The 24,477-nt window shown below is 53.5% G+C and overlaps 1 protein-coding gene across 5 annotated transcripts in view; it reads right to left on the bottom strand.

Annotated features, from left to right (window-relative positions):
• GSE1 (Gse1 coiled-coil protein) overlaps window positions 1-24,477 on the bottom strand; it is a 343,522-nt gene that overhangs the window by 4,642 nt on the left and 314,403 nt on the right. For 3 of the 5 annotated variants that reach the window (XM_065567291.1, XM_005292261.5, XM_065567292.1), the window contains 11 exons: window positions 18,918-19,090; window positions 17,339-17,536; window positions 16,328-16,519; window positions 15,900-16,228; window positions 14,860-15,184; window positions 9,737-10,332; window positions 6,521-6,633; window positions 4,983-5,253; window positions 3,712-3,819; window positions 2,532-2,903; window positions 108-392 (listed from right to left, as the gene is read on the bottom strand). In XM_065567291.1, coding sequence (XP_065423363.1) covers window positions 108-392; window positions 2,532-2,903; window positions 3,712-3,819; window positions 4,983-5,253; window positions 6,521-6,633; window positions 9,737-10,332; window positions 14,860-15,184; window positions 15,900-16,228; window positions 16,328-16,519; window positions 17,339-17,536; window positions 18,918-19,090 — 2,962 coding nt within the window. Of the gene's footprint in view, window positions 1-107; window positions 393-2,531; window positions 2,904-3,711; window positions 3,820-4,982; window positions 5,254-6,520; window positions 6,634-9,736; window positions 10,333-14,859; window positions 15,185-15,899; window positions 16,229-16,327; window positions 16,520-17,338; window positions 17,540-18,917; window positions 19,091-24,477 lie in introns of all 5 variants that reach the window. The other 2 variants (XM_042852107.2, XM_005292260.5) reach the window with 1 other exon arrangement.

Genomic DNA, 24,477 nt, shown 5'->3' on the forward strand with positions numbered 1-24,477 from the left:
GAGATGGTAGCAGAAATACCATACTGTCATTTATAGGACTGAGACCTCAAGGTGACAGGAGGGCTTGAAATCGCCTTGATGACCCATTTGTAATCCTTTTCCCTTACCTTCTATATGTTCCTGATAAGCTTCGAAGATTGCCTCAATCCCCTGCCATTTAGGTCTAGGGTACTCCTCTTCCTCCTCTTCTTCCTCCTCCTCCTCCTCCCCCTCTGAGTCAGAGTCCTTGTCCTGTTCGGGTGGGATGAGCCCCTTCCGTGCCAGTGGGGTGTCTTGCTGCCCATTCTGTTGAGGCAGCTGGACCCTGCTTGAGGTCTGAAGCTCAGGAATGTTGTAATGGATAGAGGTGTCAATTTTGTGGTTCTGCTCTGCAGTAAGTGCTGCTGCACTTCCTGAAAGCAAGACAGGAACAGAAAACAATCAGAAAAGAAGACTTCTTATGTCCTCAGAAAACATTTCAAACTAAACAGGGCACATACTGGAAAACATCTCAAGGCCCGGGCCAGCGCGGATAGTCTACATGAGCTAATTCCACAGCTACCACCTGCGATCAGCCTAATTTCTGGGTGTCAAAGCATGTCCTGCGATGAAGTATATTAGGACTGATTTTCCAATCCTTGCCTCCATCCGTGTGCATGCACCTGCTCTGCACTAACACCTATGCACACAGGTCGACATGCACAAGTGGGGGCCAGGTGTTGAAGCTCCACTGACAATCAGATTCGTAGCAGTGTCTGGTTACTGTAACCAGGCAGCCACAAAGGCTAAGAAGCTTGACTCCTCATTTGCTGGAGACAAGAGGAGTGTGGGAGCTGGGGTGTGGATCACCTGCCCACTAGTGTCTGATTAGAATTCTCTGTCTCCCTGCTTGCGAGGAACAGTCTGACCCTGACTGTCCGGGCAGCCCATGTGGAATCACACTGGTTGATAAATCTAAAAAGGATGAGTGAATGAACTCCATGCACTTGCATCAGTGTGAAGAGAATGCCAAATGCAAGGCTGCAAATTCCCTTTCACACCCTTTGTAACAGAAGGTGCAGTGAGTGCAAGAAAACTCTCTTCACAATCCTTCTCTAATCCTCAGCCTCTCCTGATGGCACACACGCCTGGAAATATGTTACTGCTTTTCTAAAATGCTACAACTATTTTGTGTATTACAGTAGCGCCTAGTGGCCCCTAAGCTCTTTAGGGGGAGATCCTAACTGGCAAGATAAGAGACAGGGCAGGAGGAACAACAGAGGTGCAGAGAAATGATGTGACTTGCTGTAGAATCATAGAATATCAGGGTTGGAAGAGACCTCAGGAGGTCATCTAGTTCAACCCCCTGCTCAAAGCAGGACCAATTCCCAACCAAATCATCCCAGCCAGGGCTTGTCAAGCCTGACCTTAAAAACCTCTAAGGAAGGAGATTCCACCACCTCACCTCCCTAGGTAACCCATTCCAGTGCTTCACCACCCTCCTAGAGAAAAAGTTTTTCCTAGGTCATACAGCAGGTCAGTGGCAGAGTTGGGACTAGAGTGCCGGTCTCTTGCCCGTCAGTCAAGTGACCTAATCACTGAATGTGTGTCCTTAAAATAGGCTTCTTATTTAAAAACATTTTTGATCAGGTTGCATTAACAAATGTGCTGCCCTTGGCTTATTAATTTGTCTATAAGATTAACTTTTCTTCCTTAGCGTTGGAGATGTCTTCAGTAGATTTTAATGGCTCTCTGAGCCAGTCATTGCATACATTTATGGCCCCGTACTGTCTACATTTTTTGTATGCTGCTCCTCTCTGCTTTCTTAATACTTTTTTAATTTTCTGTTAACAGCTGCTCCCTACACACTGTAGTAACTTTACTTCTGCCCACTGAAATTAATGAGCTTTTCAGTGCGTGAGCCATATTTTCAGTGCCTCTCATGAAGTTCCCATATTTTTACCTCCTACTGTAATTGTTCAGGCTGTTTCAGTGATGGGAAAGCACAGATGTATTCATAATTTCCAGAAACAGGTTGTGCTTCATGCTTACATTGAATACCCACATGGCTGGCAGTCAGATGTGCTTTTCTCCCTTCCCATAATGGTCATTTCCAAAACTTTTTTTCTAGAACACGTAAGAGATAAAAGCATGGCTGGCTGGGGAATTACTGTCATTATATCTGTACCAACAGCCAGATTTTCTAAACTAACTCCTGCATTTTTACATGCACAAGTTTTGCACGCACTTTTATTTCAGGTCTAGGTTTTTGTGCACACAAACTCCCATGTATATGTGCAGATGTCCTTTGTGTACACAAACTGGAGGTTTTGATTCTAAATACCTGACATTGTACAAGCAAATAAAATTTGGCCTCTATTCAGGATCCGCACGTGCTAAAACTCAGGTGAGGAAAAAAGTGTGCGTGCAGAATCTTACATGTGCAAAAGTGTGGACACTTGCTTTAGGGCTTAGATGGAAGCCTCATTGAGACTTCAGTGCAGTGCTCTTATTTGTACACATATACTGTTGCTGTCTCCCCCTCCATTTCCCCTCTGGGTCTGTTCCATTACCTTTGTGCTTCTGCAATGCTTTCTGTGTGGACTGCAGCACAGACTCGTGAAACTGATGTGCAAATTCCTCAGCTATGAAGGGCTCCCATGGCTTATTCTTCCCATTCATGCTGTGAGAGAGTGGCACCGGGATATCCTTAGGCAAAGGGCCCCTGACATAATTGAATATGCTCAGGCTCTTCTTCCCGGTGTGCCCATCGTTCAGCCTGGGCTTCTCAGCAGAGACCGGAGCTGGTTCCTTGGCCCTCTGGAGCTCGTGTGGTCTCAGCTGTTCTAATCGACTGGGCTCTGATGTCTTTTGAGTGTCTGGCAAGGAGGCAGTGATACCAACAGGTTTATCTGAATCCACAGGAAATTGCTGCACCTGGAGCTCTTTGGGAAATAAAACACAACAGAGTTACTAGTGGTACTTGGGACTGATTCAGAGGAGATGCTTGATTCGAATGTCCCTGTGTTCCCTGAGGCGTTACTAAATGGCCGGACACATCATGGCTCTGGGGAAGGCTCTCCCACTGCCCTTTGGTTGATTTGCTGTTTTCTAGAAGAAGGTCCATTCACACAGCACGGGATAGATCTTCCTCCAGCTGGCTGGGGCTGGAAGAGAAATCCTGTGCCAACAGTCAGGTGGGCCTGTAATGCTAAAGGACCTCTAAAACCCCCCCAGCAGACGTTGCAGTTGCAGATCAGTTCACTGCACCTTGGACTGTCTGGCCCATGACTGTGCACAGCTCTCCCCCAGGGCACCCCAACTAGGCTCTGCACATGCTGTAGAGGCCCTTTGAAAATCTGACCCAGGAAGTGTTTCAACACCAAGCCTGCAACAGGCCTGACCCTCCCCCCTCCATCACTTCAACAAACTCTGCATTAGCCAGTTACTGTGAAAGCCACCTGTCTGCCTTTGGAGGAGGGGGCAATGGGCAGAATGACAGGTGAGTGTTGCCCATTTTATCCAGTTCAGTTATGAAGAGGTGATTGGTTGGACCCAGCTCCCCTCTCGCTCATGCTGGGGTAATTTCACTGACATCAAAGTAAAAGCAGTCAAAGTACGAGGATTATCAGGCCCACTAGGTGCGCACTCTTTAGTCCCTATGATCCAATTCTCAGGAGCACCATGGAGGTCTGTCCATCCGCTCCATCCCACTTTTCTCCCCCCCATCAGCTCCTCTGCCCTGCTACTTACCAGCTGGGTTGAGACTGGGACTGTCCCGCGGGGAGCTTTTCACCACCACTGCTGCCGTCACACTTTTCTGCTTCATGGCATGGAGCATTTCCACCAGTTTCTCTTTATCTGCAGGATGGGAAGCTGAGATTTAGTGCAGCCTTTGCCCATTGGAGCAGAGAGAAGTAGGAAGATGCCGCAAGCAGACAGCACAAGGGCAGCTTTTGGCTTTGCAAGTGCACACATGGGAGATTAGTCTCACTGGAGTTACAGCACACAGACATGAACATGGCAGTTGGCCAGCACGGGGCACAAAGGCAGCAAAGGAACAACAACTGATTTTGCAGTCGCTACAAATCAGAGCCTGCAATGGGCATTTTGCTGAGCTAGTAGGAAGTCACTGCTTGTGCCCACGCAGCAGCATACGGCACTATCCATAATCAGGGTGGTGGTGGTGAGCACGGGGTTAAGGATGCTTCCTGTATCAGCTTAGCTGATCTATCCAAACCTGGCCTTGTGTGTTGGCTCCGGGGAGGGGGTGGCTACCTGGCCAGTGGAGCCATGCTACTCTCTTGCAGCACTGGGCAGATTCCCACCAGGCTGCTGACGGGTTGCATGCCATGTCATGGGAGAGACGGCATTCATGTGTTTCGGCTCACAACTGGATTGCAAATTAAACATTCCTTTGGATGCCCATTTTTATCACACTAGCTGGGGCCGCCCCAGCACCAAAGGGTTTCATTCCTGGGCAGTGGAAAATGCCCTCATTTTGCTCACCACAACCAAAGCACAGATCAGGACCAGGGCGGGCTGGATCTACCGGAGAAGCAAAGCCGCTCTAACCAGCCTGCAGCAGAATGAAAACCTTGAAATCAAGAGTTGAGTGTGCCTCTTCATCTCAGACTAGTGTCACTTGTCCCAGAAGTTCAGGACCTGCCTTGCAGAGGTGCTGAGAACCTGCAGCTCCCCCTGACTAATGGAACTGGGGGTGCTCTGAAAATCAAACCCTAGGGGTGCTGTGTGTAGGGGTGGGGGTGGGGAGGGAAGTCACAGCACCATGAGGCAATGCGTCATCACAGGGCAAAAGACCATCACCATGGTGTGACACACAAGTTCATGGAATTGAGACATTTCTCCTAGTGCTGCTCTAAAGCCCATGGCCACCAGCGTTGTGAGTTCCCCCTCCTTTCACTCATACCATAGTGACAGGGCTGTATATGTACCTAGAACCTCATCTGCAGAATCCAACACACCACATCCCTCCCCACTGGCCTGCATGGATCAAGCTGTACCTTTCCTTTTCTCTGCGCTGATGTGAGTCAGGTTGAAGATGGTCAGGAACCTCTTCTTCTCCTCGAAGTTGGGGCTGTTGTTCATTTCGTCCGGGCTGTAGCGCGTGGAGAGTGGGAGCCGCGGTGAGGGCGTCCGACGTTTGTTCTGGACTGTGGGAGGGGATGGACTCCTCTCCCTCAGCATCCTCCGCCTCTTCCTCCTCTTCTGAGTCAGCAGCTCCTCCTTCTGCTGCTGGGTGGTCAGGCCAAAAAGCTGCAGGAACTCCAATTTCTGGAGTTCGGCAATGAGAAGAGCCACATAAATGAGTCGTTTCAAAGCTCAGCGGGACTTTTCTTCAGCTGAACAGTGAAGAACCTGCTGCTGCCATGTTTCCCTGTCATATACGTCTCTCTAGCTAGCTAGGTTCATGGGGGTATAATTCCACATACACCACACTGCTTTCTGGGGACGCTTACGCAGTCTGGAAAGGAATCCATAATACTAAAACCAATGGCACGGGAAACCCAGCGTCTTTTAAACAGAGACTGAGCTGTTCCGTTCCTCCCAAACCACAGATGTACAAGCCATCCGGAAAGGGGACAGGATTGGTGGCCAACCTAAATGCTGAAGACAATTCAGCCTGTCAGCAGGTAGCATGGGAAGTGCACCATGGTGCTTGTTCAGATCAGAGAGCTACAGGCTAGCGGTCTAGACATGGGACTGGAAGGCAGACTTCCGAGCACTCCTCCTCCTGTTGTTGTTGTTATTAAATATTTATAGTATGGTAGGACCAAGGCCCCCAATCGGGATTGAGGCCCCATTGTGTTAGGTGCTGTATAGACACAGTAAAGAGACAACCCCTGCCCCGAAGGACTTGCAATTTGAAGACACAAACAGACTAAGGGTAAGGGAAGGTTATGGCTCGGACACTGTCTCTCTCTACGGCCCCGAGCAAGTCACTTTACCTCCCTGCCTCAGTTTCTCCATCTGCCCGATGGGGTAATAAATCCTCATTCCCCTGTCTCACACAGGTTAGTTAATGTTGGTGAAATGCTGTGAAGCTGATTAGTGCAGTGGGCTACACATTAATAGAGGCCCTCTTCCAAAGGCTGGCAACGGGCTAAGCCTCGGGTACAGTGAGGCAGTGAGAGGAGGATGATCCTACAGCCCCTTTTCCGAGCTGAGAAAACTCAGTCTCTCCTCTGCATCAACCCTCTGAAACCCCCTCACTGTATCTTTCCACCTCGCTCAGTCACCTTCCTTGTCTGAAAACACCCCTTCCATCCTTTCACTGGGCCCCTTCATTGTGGCTTGCCTCCTGCTGCTGCTACTTACTTATCTCTGCAGTGGGAAAGGTCTGAGAATCTATACAGCGCAAAGCCACAGTGTCCTCAATGGTCCTCCTGGGCTAGAAACATACCATGGCTGTATCCTAGGCTGCTCTGCCCCATAATGCCCAGTGACCATATAGAGTCTGAGCTGGCTCAGGGCACCTCACCCATAGGACTGGCCACAAAGGCTCCAGAGTAACCTCAGCAGGATCAGACAGCTAGCATACCTCCGAGGAAGTATCCAGCTTCAGCGGGGGCTGCTCGGCAACGCACCGGAGATGGGCTCTCACTTCCTCCTCATCACTCTCGTCGTAGGAGTCATCCAGGTCATAGTAATAGCCTGTGCGTGAGAGACGCAAAGTGGGACGGTGAGGCCAAGAGGCAGGACAGACAGCTCCCTCCTTCCCCCCCTCCCCACTTGAGAGAACCCGTCAGAGCTCCATCAACTCAGACTTGGGTAGCTTGCGATGAATCCCAGCCAAGTGACACGCCGGGAGGGCACAGCAAGCAGGCCTGGAAGAATTGCCCAGCTCTAAGGGCTTGTGACTGGGCAAAGGGCTCCCTGCAGGAACAGTTTTCAGCCTGCTGTGTAATTCACAGAAGTGGCTGGCTGTACCCTCAGGGGGCTGAAGGCCATGCCATGCAATAGGCCTACAAGTGCATTTCAGTCCGTCTCCCTGGGCCCATTACACAGGGAAAAGAACAGTCCAGGGCATGTGTGCATGTACCTACGTCACTACCTGAACCACACGGGGTGCCACGGTGACTGGCAGCAGTTTGGGTTGCAGCTATGATGCGTGGGGAATATATTCTCTCTACGTGCCAAATGTCTCAGAAAGCCTGCTTTTGAAATGTTTGAAAGAGGCTTTAAGCTATCACTGGTCCTTTATTCATAAGCCTCCACCTGGGAAGCGCAGCTGCTTTTAGTACCAGGAAGGCAAGTGGCCAGGATTTGGAGGCAAAAGTGGGGAATTATCACTAATAAACCTCTACAAGTTCACCACAAAATGGCTTTTCTCTCTGGAATAATAGCACATAAATGGCTGAAATCCTGGGACTGGTCACAGGCTAGCAGAATGTGCTGTGGGTCCCAGTGGAAAGCTGGGAAGTCCCCTTCCCAATGGGATAAAGCTCCCATTTCTAGTCTTGATGAGTGGAGAATTGGGGAGTTCTCAGACCGCTATTGGCTCAGGGCTTGGCGATCCTGGGGCTTGGTCCTTTTGGGTTTGGAGTGGGAGGAGAAGAGATAATTTCCCAGGTTGTTGATGGGTTTGTTTTTCATATAAATGCAGCTGTCTGAGGCTGCTCAGTAGTTTGACACATTACAAATAATCCCATGGGAGGAGGATTCATGATTAGAGACACAATTTATTACAACCACGGCATGTGCAACTACCATGATTGTGCACTGGTCATTTGGATGTATAGTCATGGTAACTGAATATGCAGAATAGGCATGTGTGTCTGTGTGCTTAGATAAGCTTGCGTGTGTGATCATATTAGCTGATCTTTCAAGATTATTCCCCGCCGATAGAGGAACTCAAACTAAACTGACACCCCACACTTGAGCAATCCACTGGGAGCCGATATTGATCTGCAGCTGAGATCAGAATCCCTGCACACGAGGAGGAGCTCCCCTGAAGCCAATGGCCTTCCCCTGTGTGCTCTGAAGCTGCCAGCTCCCCACTGTGGCTGACAGCCCATGCCCCTCCCGCAAGCATTCGGAGTCACGTGTAGAATTTGCGACACATTGGGTCTGCAGCATCAACAGTTGTTCAGATTAAACATCTGAACCTTGCCGATCTGTAACTGCTCCCTGCCTGTCACAAGAAAACAGCTTCTTGGAGATGCCCAGCCAGGTCAGTGAGGAGTTCAGGCCCCGCTGAATAGCCTCAAATAAGGATGTCCTCCTGGGTACATGGAAGCCATGAACTACCAGGCAGCCTTCTGCAGGGAGGGGGTGGAGTGGTGTGTCTCATTTTTATGGCAGAAGCATCTGTGCACTGCAGGAGTGACCAGCGTGCCACCCTGGCATAGTACCCAACATTGCAGGAGACACAGCTCACATGCACGGCAGTGTAGCAGCCTATTGTGCCGTCAGCTGCTTCCACTAGCTCCAAAGAGTTAATGGGCAGAGGCAGGAGGTGGGCCAAGTGCAAAGCAGAAATAACAGAACGTTTGGTGCCAAAAGGGAATAGAAGAGAACTGCAGCATGCCGGTGAGCCAAGAGCCAGCCATCTGAGACACAGCATGTGTCAGCAGCAGAGACAGCAGCAGCCCAGAGAATGACTGTGTAGCTCCCATGCCCCAAATCCCCCTCTCCCCACCACAGAGCAGTCTCCTCCCTCTGTTCCCATCCCTGCTTGTACAGTCCTATTAATATTTAAAGCCATCTTATTAGCCTCAGTTCATCATTTATTAATTGGGCATGTCTGCAGCGGAGGATGTACAGAGCTGCTCTGATTTGGCTTTCAGCGTGATTTGCATAGGCAGTGGGGACAGCAGTGTGGTCTGTCTGCTCGGCAGAGGTGTCAATTAGCTCCCTGGAAGACATACGACCCCACTACCAGGGCTTGTTCAGAATCAAAGGCGTTATTGTCCTTATTTAATTGTCTTGGACAACACACACACACACACTCTCTCTCTCTCTCTCTCTCCCCCCACCCCCCCCATGGAAGAGACAATGTTGCTGCTGCTTTACTGTGTTTGGAGCAGGATTCACAGCCCTGAAAACTCCAGTCCTCTCTTCATCTCCAGAGCAGGGCCAATGGCCATGCTGCCCGGCCAATGCATTTGGCCCGTCTCAGAGGAACCCCCTCTAATGAACACGGCCCATTCAATCTTTGTCTTTCACATGGACACAGACAGGGGTGCCAGTGAGAGCCAGCCATGGTGGTGGGTGAGTGAGAGAGACAAGAGACTTGTTCAACAGGAATTGGACTAAGATATCCCCATCCTGAATAATTTCACGCAGGCCACTGATCAGCCATCAGATGGTCACAACTTTCATCCCCTGCTGACCTCAGCTGGGTTTGAGCCTTTGCTCTAGAGGTTAAGGGCTCTGCAGCTCATTTCCAATCTTCTGATCTGTCCAGTTCCCCCTGCCCAAAGCTACAGCCCTTTAGCACTGCTTCAGTTTGTTTCTATTCTCAGAGCTTGTCTACACGGGACGTTACTGTGCGACGAGCCAGGGTTTGAATCTACCGTCCAGGAGTGCGCTTTGGCTACTACTGTTTGTAAAGTGTCGCAAGTCAAAGCACTCTCCCGGCCTGTTTGTGCCCTGTAGCACAGGGTGTTATGGCACAGCGAGCTACTGTGCTGTAGATTCACACCCTGGCTCACAGCGCAGTAGCATCCTGTGTAGACAAGCCCTCGGTGAGATGTCATGTTCGGCGCTACTGCGGCACTGTGGCCGGAAGGGACTCCTCAATGCAGGCACTCACCTTTCTCCCTGGCTTCTCTCCGCCTCCGCTCCTCCAGGTCCAGTTTACTGACTAGTTTACGGTGTTGCTGCAGGAACTCGTCGTAAACGTACATGGGGTCGTGGGCCCTGGGCAGCGGGTGCCGGTAAGGTGAGCTAGGCTTGCTGGGCAGGCTGACCTCAGCAAACTGCCCCGGCTGGGAGAGCGATGCCCTCTGTTGGTTAAGGATGGTCTGTGTGGACTTTTCCAGTTCTGCCAGGAAGGGCCCATGGGAGAACCCACCATGTTCCGACGCCCCAGGCTCCCTGGCAGGCTGGTATTTGTCCAGTGTCTCTCTCTTTCTGGCCCCTTCGTCCAGCTTCTCGGGGCAGTATACTCGTTCCACCTTCACCAAGGGGATGGCTTGTCGGCTGGGCTCGTACTGGGCAGGGTGGGCATGGAGAGAGTGATTCTCCTGGATCCTGCGCGGCTCCATGTTGTTCTCCAGCAAGGACACAGGGTTCCAGAGCGAGGTGGGCACTGGGTGATGCTGAGGTTTGGGAGAGATGAGCGGAGGGGGCCCTCCAAAGTGCTGTGGTTGGTCTCGGCCACTTGGCTCATGGCGGTTTGGTCCTGATCTGCGGAAACAAGAGACCCACAATAAGTTAGAGAGGTGTCAGCAGGATCCTAGAAGCCACAATTTTGGTGCCACTGGGGGACACTTGAATAAGAGGAGTGCCTAGCAGTCATGCCCTGCCACTGTCACCCAAAGCAGACCTCGCAAAAGGAAGCTGCTCCCCTGCTGCTCATCTGCATCCTTTCACATTGCTCCTGGGGGGAGAGAGGCTCCCATTCAGTAAAGGGTCTATGTGAGCAAGTGCATTTCAGGGCCCGCTGACACCAGCATTGGGAGCCCCTACGCAACACCAGCAACAGGGGAGCTTCACGCTCATTTCTGAACTTTACCAGAAACATTCAGCTTTCGTTTGGTTTTAAGGGCCAGATCATCAAAAAAGATAGGTGCAAAAATGCATGTGCAATTCCTCACCTCATCTACGCAAGCAACTGCCACATCAGTACAGCCACACAGGGTGATTGCATTGCTGGCCTTTTTAATGCATCTGTCGGCATTGGTCACCCAGTTGGCACCCCCCCCCAGTGGGAACGATGGGCACATTTGCACACTCAGCTTTGATAAATGCAGCCTTAAGAGCTCTTTAGAGTGGTGTGATTTCTCCAGGTGAGGAAACCATACCACGTGACCTGTAAGGACTAAGGCTATGGCTACACTTGCAGATGTAGAGCGCGGGGAGTTAAACCAGCCCTTGGAGACTGCAACAGGGAAAACGCTGCCATGTGTTCACACTGTCAGCTGCAAGCGCAGGGGCATGGCCACATTAGCAGCTCTTGCAATGCCACAGAGAGCAGTGCATTGTGGTAACTATCCCAGTGTGCAAGTGGCTACAGCGTGCTTTTTCGGGGAGCGTGACAGGGAGTGTGTTATGTGTATGTGAGGGGAGAGAGAGTGTGTTTTGGGGGGCAGAGAGTGTGTCAGCATGCTGTCTTGTAAGTTCAGACAGTGGCGAGGGAAGGGGGAAACCCTGACATCAGCCCACACACACACACACACACACACACACACACACACACACACACACACACACACACACCTCTGCAACAGCAGCATTCCACAGTAATGGTTTGCTTTGTCCCGGAGAAGATAAGCATGCCAGCTGTCAGAAACGGAGCTTTGAAAGGGGATAGTCACATGCCTGCGGCCCAGTTCAAAACAATGACCGGAGTGGCCACTTGACTTCAGGACTTTACAGAGGCCAATCACAGCGCAGTAATGCAACACGTCGTCCACACTGACACCCCGACGTTTCAGCCAGGGCGCAGCAAGGTGAAGGTGGATTACCAGGGACGCTCCAGCCGCGGAGTCCAGGCGCTCTAAGTGCCTTACCAGTGTGGACACCTCAGGAGTTAGGGCGCTCTAACTTGCAAGTGTAGCCAAGCCAAGCCCTAGGACACATCTTGGGCCTCCCAGGGGAATAGCCAAGAGATGGCACAGGAAAAAAGGTATTCAGATTATGAAGGCATTTAACTCTGGGATGGAAGAAAAATTCCCTGCTAAACTGCATCTTCAAGGCTTGATAACCAGATAAAGGGCCTTCAGACTGCCTCTGAATGCAACTGGCACGACATCTAGTGGTCATTTAGTTAACTGCAGTGGATAATACACAACTGTGGAAGGCATTCACATTATAATTAATGGAGATATCCCATCTCCTAGAACTGGAAGGGACCTTGAAAGGTCATCGAGTCCAGCCCCCTGCCTTCACTAGCAGGACCAAGTACTGATTTTTGCCCCAGATCCCCAAGTGGCCCCCTCAAGGATTGAACTCTCAACCCTGGTTTTAGCAGGCCAGTGCTCAAACCACTGAGCTATCCCTCCCCCCTTGAGCTATCCCTCCCCCCCAATGCATAAACCTATTCCATTATCAGCTGTTGCAGGATGCGATTACAGAATTAAAGACTGTGTGGTAATGCATAAGTGAACCTGGGAAGAACTGAGATGGCACAGTTACCCTTAATGCCTACATAATTTGGGGAGTATTTAACATGTAACCAGTTCGTCAGGAATCAAGTTACTCTCTTTCTGATGCATAAGCTTTAGTCTGAATTTTGCCCCCTTTTTGGGTTAATGAATCATTTGCAAACCGATCTGGAGTCTCCCTCAATGGCTTTGTTATTTAGAAGCATTTGATAAGCAACTGGCCTAAAAACCAAAGTTGTGACTCAAGGCTGTTTGCAAACAATTCATAGTTCGTTATTGGTCATCTAAGTCATATGATATGGTATTTTCTTGCCCAGATTGGACAGGCTTTCTGGTTCTTAAACACCTGGCTAAAAACTCTCGGATTCACAAACATTTCCCCAAATACCTGCTGGTCAAGTCCATGGTTAACATTGAAGCTCGGCATTTTTCATCAATTGCTTGTTTAGCTATTTGACCCACCCTAGTTGTCAATTCCCCTATAGATATCTTACTTCCAGCCCAAGGCTCTGATCATGCCTCTTGATTGTTGTGGGTGCACTGCTGTGCTCGCATGGAGCGCTGTTCAGTGGGGATCTGCACAGAAGCAGCAGTTTACCTGCGTGGGTCCCAATGCAGGACCCAAGGGGGTAAATCTACTTTTTAGCCATCTACAAACTACCAGATACAGCCTCTGCCCAGGTTCTGCTAAATAAAGGCGAGGAGATGGGGCATGGCACTCAGCGCTCTAGAAGCACAAAGGGAACGACACCGTGAAACCCTTCTTAAGTAACCGGCAAAGGAATAAAACTGTTAGCAGAATAAATATTTCATGCGCTGAAGCTGTGCATTTAACAGTTTTCCACTTCAGAGCCCCGGACCTCCGTGCACTGAAGCATCAAGTTCAGATCAGCGCTACAATTTATAGCGCAGCTGCCATGGAGCTGTGGAAAGCAGAGGTACAGACACCCACAGTGAGCAGGAGACGAGCCTCTTCCACTTCCTACCTAGAGTGCTTTCCTCCTGCCAGCATGCATGAGCTCTATAGGCCTGTCTAGTATAGATCGATCCTGTCCTAGCTACAGAGCTCTGGAGAAATTGGCCCATGTCACAGCAGCCTGCTTGTTTAATAGACCTTTAAGAAGGCAGGGAAGCAATGCGCATTCAATTCGACATGGCAAGGTAGCAGGGCTTCTTATTCAGTCATGATGGACGTTAACTGGCTCGACTGACATCTCAATTGTCAAGCATGAGTGAGTCCTCTTCGAGGGAGACGCAGCACCTCTGCTGAGCAAGGCAGATTAGCGCCCACACGCTTCCTTGTGGCCGCTCCCAATGCAAGCCTCCCCACCCAGCCAGCCTGCACTTGGGGAGGGGTGGAGGGTGAAGGCGCCCCCAGCCCCCACATTCTGGTCCATGTAGTGGAGGTGACCTTGAGCTACTTGCTTGGGTTTGGGGAGGGATGAGAACGTGGAAGTGGAGAGTGAAATGAGACTTTACCATTGTGCAGCCCTGCAATCCGCTCCCTATTATACCTGATTAGTTTAGCTAATCCCCTTGATACCCAAAAATGACAATGGAATCCAGTGGCAGAGATGACTGGATGAGCCAGCAGCGCTTAAGTGCTCAGCCACAGAGCAAGAAAGCCAGCATCAATCAGCCCCAAGGTGGCAGGGTTAGAGAGAGGGGCAGTCACATCAGGAGGTGTCAAAGGAGGCCGCGTGCTGCTCTTGCCCCACTGCCCCCTTGTAATTTGCTGACCTGCTCCCAACGCCGAGGGCTGACGTGGCGCTGCAAGGTAAGAGAGGGGTGCTGCGCAGCAGGGCTAGGCTGGCATGCAGCTTGCAGGGGGCTGGCCGGGATTCCTGGCTGTTCAGGAAGGCAGGCTACCATACTGAACTCCCCACTGCACCCAGGGCTCCGCTGGCGCCTGACAGATGGAAGCGCTGATGGAGCACTCGGACCTGGAAAGAATCTGGACTCGTCCTCTCATTAAATAACAACGAGATTTTGCCCCTGTATTTACTGGGACTAAAGGTAGATGCTGGTGAATGGTGTCACACTGACAGCCCTGCAGCCCCAGAACAGGTCCGAGGCGGGGCAGCAGCGCATGCTGCTTCCTCCTGCCCTGCCAGGGTGCCTGACGCCTAATCTTGGAGGAGCTGCCCCTCGGGGGTGCCGTGGCTCGCTTCCCCTGCAGTCTGAGTGTTTTCATACTGCCAGCCAGGGTAGCAATTAGCAACATCTAGTCACTAGCAACTGGCCTGAGGTCACCAGACTTATCTCACGCAGGCCACTGAGCAGCTGTCAGGAGATATTAAATTGCGGTCACTGCCAGCACAGACCAGATTGGAACCAGTGACCTAAAGGGGAAAGACTCTTTAACCCATTGCCCACCCCTCTGAGCCAGCCCGGCCCTACGAGAAAGGGGCTCAGCCAGCCTTTTGTGGTAGCCCAGCTGCTCAGACGCAGCACGGAGCCCTCTTAGGTGGACTCAAGCAAAGCCGAGCGCTTCCGGCCTAGTCAGCAGTTGCCTCCTGAATCACACAAGCCAGGCCTGGCTGCTCTGCTCCTCCGATTCCCGAACTCCAGAGTCCCTGTCTATCCCAGCGCTGGAGTCAGCCCTTACCTGGGGTTCTCCGGCCGGTGCTCAGCTTCCGGCTGGTTCGGCGGCCGCCCGATCTCCAGGTGCTGCTCCAGCACTTGCTGCCGGAACTCCGACACCTGGGACTGGCGGTCCTCCTTCTCCTGCCGCAGCCGACGCTGGCGCGCCAGCCACTTCTCCTCCTCGTTGGTGCGCTGGATGAGAAGAGCTGTGGCTGCGCTGCTCCCGGGGAGGGGGAAGACGCTGTGGCTGGAAATGAGGCTGGGCACGGGATGGTGGGAGGCGGGCGGCTGGTGCAAGGGGTGCTGGACGGGCTTAGGAGTTGGGATGGTCGTGTCCTTGGGTTTCTCTGCAGGAGGAAGAGGACGCACTGCAGTCAGGGAGAACTGTCGTCTACTCTCAGCCCAGCCAATCAGTTTGCAGATGATAGGTGGGCAACTAGGTGCAGTGTTCATTACATGAGGCAGAGCAATGGGAACGGCCCCCAGAACTCATCCCCGCTGGAAACCCAGCACCGATACTAATGAGAGTCCGACTAACGTGCAATGACAGCCAGGACTGGCAGCTGCAAGATCTAGGCTTTAGCCTTGACCTCACCACAGGCTTCCCGTGGGATCTCAGTTAATACCCCTTCCTGCCTCACCTGGGGGTTGGGAGGCTAAATTCACCTGTCTGTGGCATTTCAAGGATGGAGGGGGGCTGGAGAAGGACAAAGCTTTGGTACGTCACTAGCGTCGGGAAGCTGCCGGGGGCAAGCCTACCCCATCCTGTAGTCACGAGCAGCCCGTCTGCCCAGAAGGCAATCGGAAGGAACCGAGAGGAACCCAGTGGCAGTCATTTGGGTTGGGGCAAAATCCTGGAGCACGGCCTGATTTGTGACTCCCTATTGGCTGGGCTGAGTCTTGCTGTGAGCTTCCAGGTGAACTCAATGCAAAATCCCAGGGCTGCGAGTCTCACAGAAGGCCCAGACGAAGGACGGGCCCCTGGGAAGTTACCAGTGGGGCCTGGCTCAGCTGTGCCTGGGAGAGCAGCCAGCCCGGAGTGCGGCATGTGGGGGGAATTACCTGGTCTGTTTGGCGTCAGCTGCTCGGCTGGTTTCACACGCTCCTCCGCCGGGTGGCTCCTCAGCCCGTGCAGCTCTGCCACTGGCAGAAATGGGCTCTCCATGGCTTTGGCCAGGTTCATCTCCTTCTCCCGGGCCCTTTCTCGTTGTCTCTCCAGCTCTCTCTCCCGCTCCCTCTCCTTCTCCCGCTCCCGCTCAAGCTCCTTCTCCCGCTCTCTCTCCCGCTCGCGCTCCTTCTCCCGCTCCCGGTCGGCTTCCCGCTCCCGCTCCTTCTCGCGCTCCCTCTCGCGTTCCCTCTCGCGCTGCCTCAGCTCCTCGTCCATCTGCAGCCTGAAATCACCAACAGAACAGCAAAGTTAGCATCTCCACGGGCCTCCCCATCCTCCCGCCCCAGGGGCTGCGCATGACACGGGACATGGAGCCCTTTACCTCTCCGCAGTCAGACTGGACATCCGCTCGGACTGAAGGGCAGAGAGCGACGAGTGGGGCAGCTCGGTGGGGTACCTCACTCCCGACAGATGGAGGTGCATGGCTGAAGGATGAAGAGGTGGGAGCGAACCCGGGGTTGGGATCGGGTAGAAGGGGGACCGCAGGGCCGAAAGGCAGTAGGATTCATCCATCCTGGAGAGAAAGAACGGGTCAGGTTGAAAAGCTGCACAGCTCCCCTATCCAGCTGGCGGCAGAGGCCAGGAGTGTGTGGCTACTGAAGGGAAAGCACCTGCTGTGGGAGAAGTGACTTCACGTCTATGGCAGACTCTTGTCAATCCCCCAGGGATGGGAGTCCCAGCCTGACTCTACCACTACAAACCGCCCGGCAGCTCCTCAGAGGCCTCTCCCAGTTCGGGTTCAGGCCGGCTCCCATCACTGCCCCTCTCCCGACCTTCCACAAGCCTGCCTGTGGAGAGCCACGGCTCCATGCCAAAGGAACTGCACGGTACGAGCGCCGGACGGGCCCTCGGGCTCTGGGGAGAAGCTAAACCCAGCCAGCTTAGCAAGAGATTTCCCAGCATCCTTTGCCTGCAAGGGGGATCTGGGCTCTGTGCTGATCGTTCCTTTCTCTCTGGTGAGGGGATAATGCAAGGGGCTTCGGCACTGCTCCCAGCAGCGGAGCAGATACAAGCCTGCCGGGAAGGGTTCACACTCAAGGAGCTAGTTATCAGCCCCGCCGCAGGAATCTCCGCTGCTGTGGTAAATGACCTCCCTGGAATGCCTTATTACCATTGTACTGAAGCACCCGGGGAACCATCAATTGTGGATAAAGTGTACTTATTTCTGTGTGGCTTCCAAAGCCGACGCGCGGGTAATTGATTGCACTGCTCTGCCTCAATCCACGGCCCCCGCAAGGTTTGGTGAGCAGCCGCTGTCGGCTGGACGAGTGGAGAAAAACAATCGCTGCCCAGCCCCGAGCAGTCCCTCTCTCCCCTGGCCTCTGATGCTTACCTGAAGGCTGGGTGAGGGAAGGGGTGGTGGGCCAGGTAGCCGGGGTGGTAGTAAGCGGCGGCGGTGGCCGGATCCAGGCTGATGGGCGGCAGGGAGGACATACGGAGTTCCTCAGCAGTGTGGTAGGGCCGGAAGCTCCGCAGGTAATCTTCCGTGACCGCGCTGGGAGGCACCACATGGTGTACAGGCCGCTGCAGGCTGCTGGCGGGGAGGGATGGAGGGAGTGTCAGTGACCTTCCCAGTCCAGGAGATTCGCAAGCCTCTGGATGGCCTCATCAGCTTGGATCTAGGGAGGGGACCGGGCTCCCAATGCAGAGCCCGGAGAAGGGGCAACTCCTACTGAGATGCTGGTGGCTGAGCATAGGAAGTCACTGCAAAGGCAGAGCCACAATCCACTCTGTGCCGGCCGTACCCTACCAGGCTCGCTACCTTCCAGCACCTGCGTCCCCTTCCAGCACCTGCGGGGCACTTCACCTCCAGGGGCCTGGCCATCCCCAAGCCATGCTGTCCGAAGTTAACACAGCAGAATGCAACCCACCCAGTCACCCTCTGCTCAGTGAGAGTCGGCCACAGGCAGAGGGAGGAAGGCAGCTGCCTGGGAATGGTGGGGCAGTTTGAGTGGAATGCTGCCCCCCACTGGTGAGAGCTGTCAGCGCAGCACCTTTAGCTGGCAGAGGTCATTCCAGGGAGCAGCCACCATCCCTCAGGGTTTAGATCTCCCCAGTGAAATGTAACCCAGCACATTTGCCATACAGTCCTTCAAGGCAGTGCATGAAAGTCTTAGGTCTGTGCTGCTGGAGATCTGGGTTGGGAAGGAGCACTGGTGACACACCCAGCATTGGTGTTTGGAATGCTGGTTTCCAAAGCAGTTTGTTTTAATTACACGTGGTCCTGCCCAAAACCGCAGAGCTGCCTCCCAGCTCCCCCAGTCCTTGGAGACACTTGGGGCCAGTCCTGGCCTTGAACTCTGCAGCTCAGGCCCACCTTTGGTTTGAATTTGTCGCCTGCTCCTGGGTTGGTTGGTTTGAGGTTTTGAAATGTACAGGGAGAAAGATGTATTCAGAGTTGTGGTTTGGGTTTGTGTTGGAAGAACCCCGGCTGGGACAGATGAGAGCGTTGCACAAAAACCGCATGGCTCAAGGCAACGTCTGTGATGAGCTTCTAAGCCACAGAACACATGTCGTGGAACTTGGTGGGAGAGGAAAGGGCAAGTATTACAATGGACCCTGTCCTAGGTGAGCCACTCCAGGGACCAGCAGAAGCCAGGTGGAGCCAGCCTGTGGTTGCAGATCTCGCTGTGTTCCTCGGTTACTTCTATCTGCGCTATTTCAGGAGCTAAACAAACCAAACACCCACCTACAGGATGGCCTGCTCTCCAGGGCTGTAGAATTCTTTGGGGAACCCCAGAGAAAACAGCCACAAAGGAACTCAGCCTGGAAAAGGGCAGGCAGACACCAGGCTCTGAGAAGCAATACCAGGCCACCCCACTGCGGCATGTGTCAGAGCTGGCAGCACACGAGTGAACCCGACACTGCAGGAGGCTGATGCCGCGGATCCTGCTCCCGGGGACGTGACTCACTTTAAAGGCGGGAAGCGGGAATCCTGGACGACGGAGGTGGGGGGGATCCCGAAGGAGTAAGGCGTCCCGAGGAGGTGAGAAGGGACAGCGGGACCCCCGGCTTTCTCCTGTGGGAGTGGAGGCTCGGCGATCAGGCGCTCCCGGCTGCTGCTGCCTCTCGATCCTGCTTCTTGCTACAAGAAAACAAACGACCACCCCACCCTGAGTGTCAGGGAAAAACTTTCCGGGGGGGCAGGAAGCAGATGCATCTGGCCAGGAGCTAGCTCAGTGCTCCCTGCCCAACTGGGAGTCGCAGGGTCTCCCTGCTGAGGAACAGATCCCCAGCAACGAGCCTCCTGGAGGAGTCTGTCCCAGCCTGCCCTGCAGTCAGACTTACTGGAGGCTCCCTGGGCTGTAATCTAGGGAACTGCTCAGGCCAGACTCCCACTGACTGCCTTTATCCCATCCTTTGGGAGCGGCAGCATGAGGGTGGAGGGAACTGCCAAGGCCGGGTCACTCTGGATCTTTGATAGGCGAGCCCAGCGATTTTTTTATCTGAAGCGCCTAGATCCAGGGAGAAGTGCTTCAGCTCAATAAACCCACCCGTGGCCCTGATCTTCAGGAGGGCTGAGCGCACGCAGATCCCCCTGACTTACAAGTGACTCTGCAAGTGCCCCTCAGCTCGGAAAACCGGCGGGTAGAAAAGGAGATGGAAATGCTTCAGGAGCTGACACGATGAGAATGTTGCCAGAGGGCGAACAGAGGAAGGATTTCAGGACTGCACATGTGCACACACTTATATACACACACTCGCTTCCAAACCTTTCCAAAGTTTTAAATAATGTAAGAAAAATAAAATCAGGAGGGTTTGGAAACAGCTGGTGGTAACCACCATCCCTACTGGGCTGAGAACGCACAGACCCGCGGACACGCTGAAAAGACAATATGTCTGAGCTCCAGGGGAGATGGGAGCAATCCGCATGGGGCCCTCCTTCGCACGCACGCCAGCGATCATTCCTGGAGTAAGGCTGGCATCTATTCTGGCACCACTGACACAGAGAGCGAGAGGGGACATTAGGAAGCTGGCATTCCTGCCGGGATAGGGCAGGCTGGTCTGTAACCAGCAGTTCCCCTAAGTGGCCCTGATATCAGCTGCGAAGGCAGCTGCTTGCCTGTGCTGTCACAGCTATTCCGGCAGCACCGACGCACACGTGAAAATAAGGGAAGGAGGCACTGGGGCTGCTGTTGCCACCACAGCCTTTCCTCCCTTCCCTGGTAGGGCTGCATGGCCCAGGGAGCGCCCACATGCTGCATGTTCTCCGCAATCTTTGAGGGCCTGGTAGGGGAGAAACTACTGGAGGAAAATGGAGCTCTGTAAGGGCAGGTGGGCACAGAACCCACTTCTGTACTGAGCTGTGGGGCTAACCCTGCCCCCCAGCCTCCACTGCTGCAGAACCCCTTGGGCAGGGGCTCTCTTGCCCTCTCTGCGGCCTCGGAACGGCACTGCTCCCAGGGCCGCAGCCCAGGCTGGCTCTCAGAAGAGCTAAGGAAAGAACCTGGGGAGAGGGAAGGGAAGCAGGAAGAAGAGAGGTGAAGGGAGGGAGAATACAGCCAATGCGTTTGGAAGCTGCCAGATAGCACCTAGATTGACAGCAAACCCGTCGGGGGAATGTTTAAACCAAAATGAAGGGGAAAAGCTCCTTTCACTGAAATCATGCCAATAAGAAGCGGCTCTGTGGCGCTGGACACGGCACAAAACATCCTAACCCCCGGGGGCAGGGAGCGTTGGTCTGTTCTGTGTTTGTACAGCATCTAGCACATTGAAGCCACGAGCCACAACTGGGGGTCCTAGCAGCTATACAACCCTGCTGTGACGAGCCCATGCTCCAAACTGCTGAAACGTGGAAGGAGAAAGTGAGGCACAAAGAGGGACCCGCCCAAGCAGCAGAGTTGGGAATTCAGCGCAGGTCTCCTGAGTGTCAGGCCATTGCCCTAACTACTGCACGCACTGGGCCCCCAGGCCAAAGGACGGAGCCTGTCCTCTTAACAAGCTTCCTGCCGGCAGGGTGGACAATGCAGGAAGCCCATACACCTTATAACGCACCATCGGGTGATCAAATATTAACCACCTCATGGGCTTTTCTGGCTGACAGGCCTTGTTCGATTGGCTACTCCTTGTTTGGATTTGGAAGGAAATCCCATTCTGTGAACCATTTCCCCTCCCGAGGGGCTGCCACGCTCCAGCGCTGGCTCCCGGCCACCGAGCGCTGACCCAGCGCGGCTCCCGGCCGAGAACATGCAATATTAAATGTCAGCAATGTTATTTTTGCCGAGCCCGCATGTTGCTCAGGCCCGTTTAACGTGCGTTGCCCCTGGCGGGGAGCCAAGCAGCGCTCTCCGGCTCTCCCCGGCCCCTTGAAAGGGATAAAACCCTTCTAATGGCTCTGCGGGAGCGGACGCTCAGCGGTACCCTGGATGTGTGCTGAGGCGGAAAAGCAGTTCAGAGATGTCAAAAGAAGTCAAAATCAGAGTTCAAGTGCCTCCCTGGCCCCTCCCGGTGCTGGGTCTTCTGAGCATTTCCGGAGCTGCTTCATAAAGAAACACAGGCCAACCACCATTCCCACCAGCCCTTTCACTGGGGGCTCAGACAACTGCCCTGCTCCAGAAAGGAAACCGTTAACACCGCCATCAAAGCCTTAACCCTCTCCTTGCCGAGAGTCCTGGAGTCCTTTTCCCAGTCGCTGGGGAAACGCTGACACACTGAATTGCCAAGGGATCCCAAGACAAACTCAGCCTCTTCAGAGCACTCTGTTAAGTCATTCATCCTGTTAACCCCTTCCTGCCCAGGACTAGACACCAGTCTGCTTTTGAAAACAAGGCATACGGTTTTAACAGTGAGGGTAATTAACCAGGTTCCCAAGGGCCGTGGTGGAGTCCCCATCACTGGCCATTTTAAAATCGAGATGGGATGTTTCTTCTAAAAGCTCAGCTCTAGGAATGATTTAGGGGTGGGTCTCTCACCTGTGCTGTGCAGGGGTGATCACAAGGGTCCCTCCTGGCCTTGCAATCTAGGACTCTAAGAGACAGTGAGCTCCTTCCCCTGCAGGACGAGACCTGGGAGTCTCCACCTACCTCTTTCCCGCCAGCTGCTCTAAGGATTTCTCACCGTGTGCAGGGAGACCATTCTGTTTGCAATGGCTTACTGCAGCTGTGGACAGTTTATAACCCAATGGGCTACCAAGGACAATACAATGACTGTAGCCCACATGTATTATTGGGTAAAGGGATTCTCAGCTGGACTCGAATTTTTTTTACACCATCAGGTGGGGTTGCCCTGCCATCTTTGGGACCCTATGATGTGGTCACAGCAGCACCCAACGTTGGTACTGGACTGCTAAGTACTTTGGTGGCCCTTTGGCCATCACGGTGTTCCTCTCCCTTGTCCTGCTTCACTTAAACAACCCTGCTGTTTTGAGGAGTCCTGCTCAGTCAGGCCTTTGTTGTGCTGCAGATTTCCCTCTCTCCAAACATGGCTTTCGCCCAGCTCTTACATGGGATGCCAACGAGACTCCATGCAAACCCCTTCGCTCGGGGCCTTTGGCTCCGACAGCACATCCTTCATGCACTGCAGGGAGCTGGTACCAAGGACCGGCAGCCAGATGGACAGTAGTCGGGGGCTTTTAGAGCTCCAGCAAACCTGTCTTGGAGACAGACGTGGGCTACTCATTTCCTAAACCGTGATTTTGAAAAAAAGGACGGTAACAGTCATGGAGGGGAAAAGAAAGAAACCGCATGGCAGAACAGAGTGAACGATCTGTGAGAGGGAGGGCTATGGACTGGCTGTGGGGGGAGTGGAGGGTGCTAGTGGGGACCATTCCAGCCAATGCCACAGGTCCTGCAAGGTGAATAGCGCCTCCTGCAGGCTGCTTTCAGCTCTTGGGGAAGTCAACAGGAACGGAGCTGAGCGCTACGTGGGTACCAGCTCCCCAACCATTCCTGTGGGCTTGGTGCTGTGCAACTTGGCGGCAGTCCATGCATCCAGCTGACCACGGACCTTGCCTGTATGCTGGAGGTGCTCAGTCGCTCTCTAAGCTTCTCCTGCCCTCACTCCAGACGCACATCATCCTGCAGGAGAAGGCACTTTGATACAGGAGCCAGCCGTTCCTCCTGTCTGGAATTTATCTCCCAGGGAGACAGAGGGAGCATTGTTTTGCATAGTCTGCCCTTCTTACGGAGGCCCATCCATCTTCATATCCCCAGATAGTGACATCTTGGAACACACAGCGGATAAGATTTAAACAGCACTGGGCCAGGCTGTGCCGCACCATCAGGGGAACTGCCTTCATCAGTCAAGTGTATTTACTAAACACCACCACAGCACACACTCCGCGAGCAGCTGATGGCTCCTCAAGACTTCATAATCTCTTCAGAAGACACATCGGCCATAATTAATTGAAAGAGATGGGACCCGCTGATGGGAATTTTTAATGAGCAGGAACATCTGTTCACTCTCTGCGCCTTGTAGGCACCCAGACCCCCACGTTTGGCCTCTTTCGTGCCCAGTGGGCCACCTCTGACCTTCTCCAGAAGGCGCGTTCCTGGGATAATGATATGACTGGACAGGAGGGGTCAGGGCGACTCGACTGGAACAAAACACGTACGTCGCGGGGCTGGAGAGGACGGACCATATGGAGCGGCCGCCCTTGCCTTTCGCAGGCAGGGGGCGAGGGCATCGGGGAGATGAACATGGGCCAAAGGGTGACCTCGGTGCAACGCCACCGACAACACCCCAGCAACTCTGGGCCTCTCTGAGAAAGGCCCAGATCTGGATGAGCAGGAAGGGGCCCACAACGGGGTGTGTGTCTGTGTGTAGCTCCCTTCCCACCAAGCCGGGGGTTGAGATAAGGCAGGCGAGCGAGTGGGAGGGAGGAGAGCTAGCAGCAGGCCCACATTTCACCTGCCTTTAGATTTACAGGCAGCTTTGTTCTCCAGCACCATTAATCATCCAGGGAGGATACAGACGCCTATGGAGCTTGAAACAGCACAGCAAGTATAAATCCAGCAGGCCTTTGATAATGGCCATAAAACAAACAGGTTAGTCAGGCATTGCATGGAGGGGCCCAGGAAAGCGAGCCCTGCGGACAGGCCACCATCGGCACACCCCTCCCAGGCAGCAGGCGCCCCCGGCTCATCCGTTTATAATGAAATGATGATTTTTGTTCCTAATACAGGACTAAGGTCATCTCCTTAGATCAAAACCCGGTCAGTGCATTGGGGAGTCTGAAGGAGGGGATCAGTGACAGCAGGGCAGGGCCAGAGAGGGAGGGAGAAGGGAAAACTCCCGCCCAGCCTATCGCGCCTGTCAGAACAAACCCGTCACTCCCCTCTCCGTGTCACCGGGCAGTACTGACCCGAGAGGAAGGACACAGATTGTACGCCCGGCCTAGCCTTAGCAATAATCCATTCAGAAACAAACAGGGGCTCAGCTAGGCAGAGAGCCAGGGGAAACAGTGGGTGCCCAGGGGATAGGATCTGGGGTGCCAGCTGTCTTAGGAATAAGATAGATCGATAGATAGGGTTC

This window comes from Chrysemys picta, chromosome 14 (assembly GCF_011386835.1).
Source record: "Chrysemys picta bellii isolate R12L10 chromosome 14, ASM1138683v2, whole genome shotgun sequence".
NCBI classification, from domain to species: Eukaryota; Metazoa; Chordata; order Testudines; family Emydidae; genus Chrysemys; species Chrysemys picta.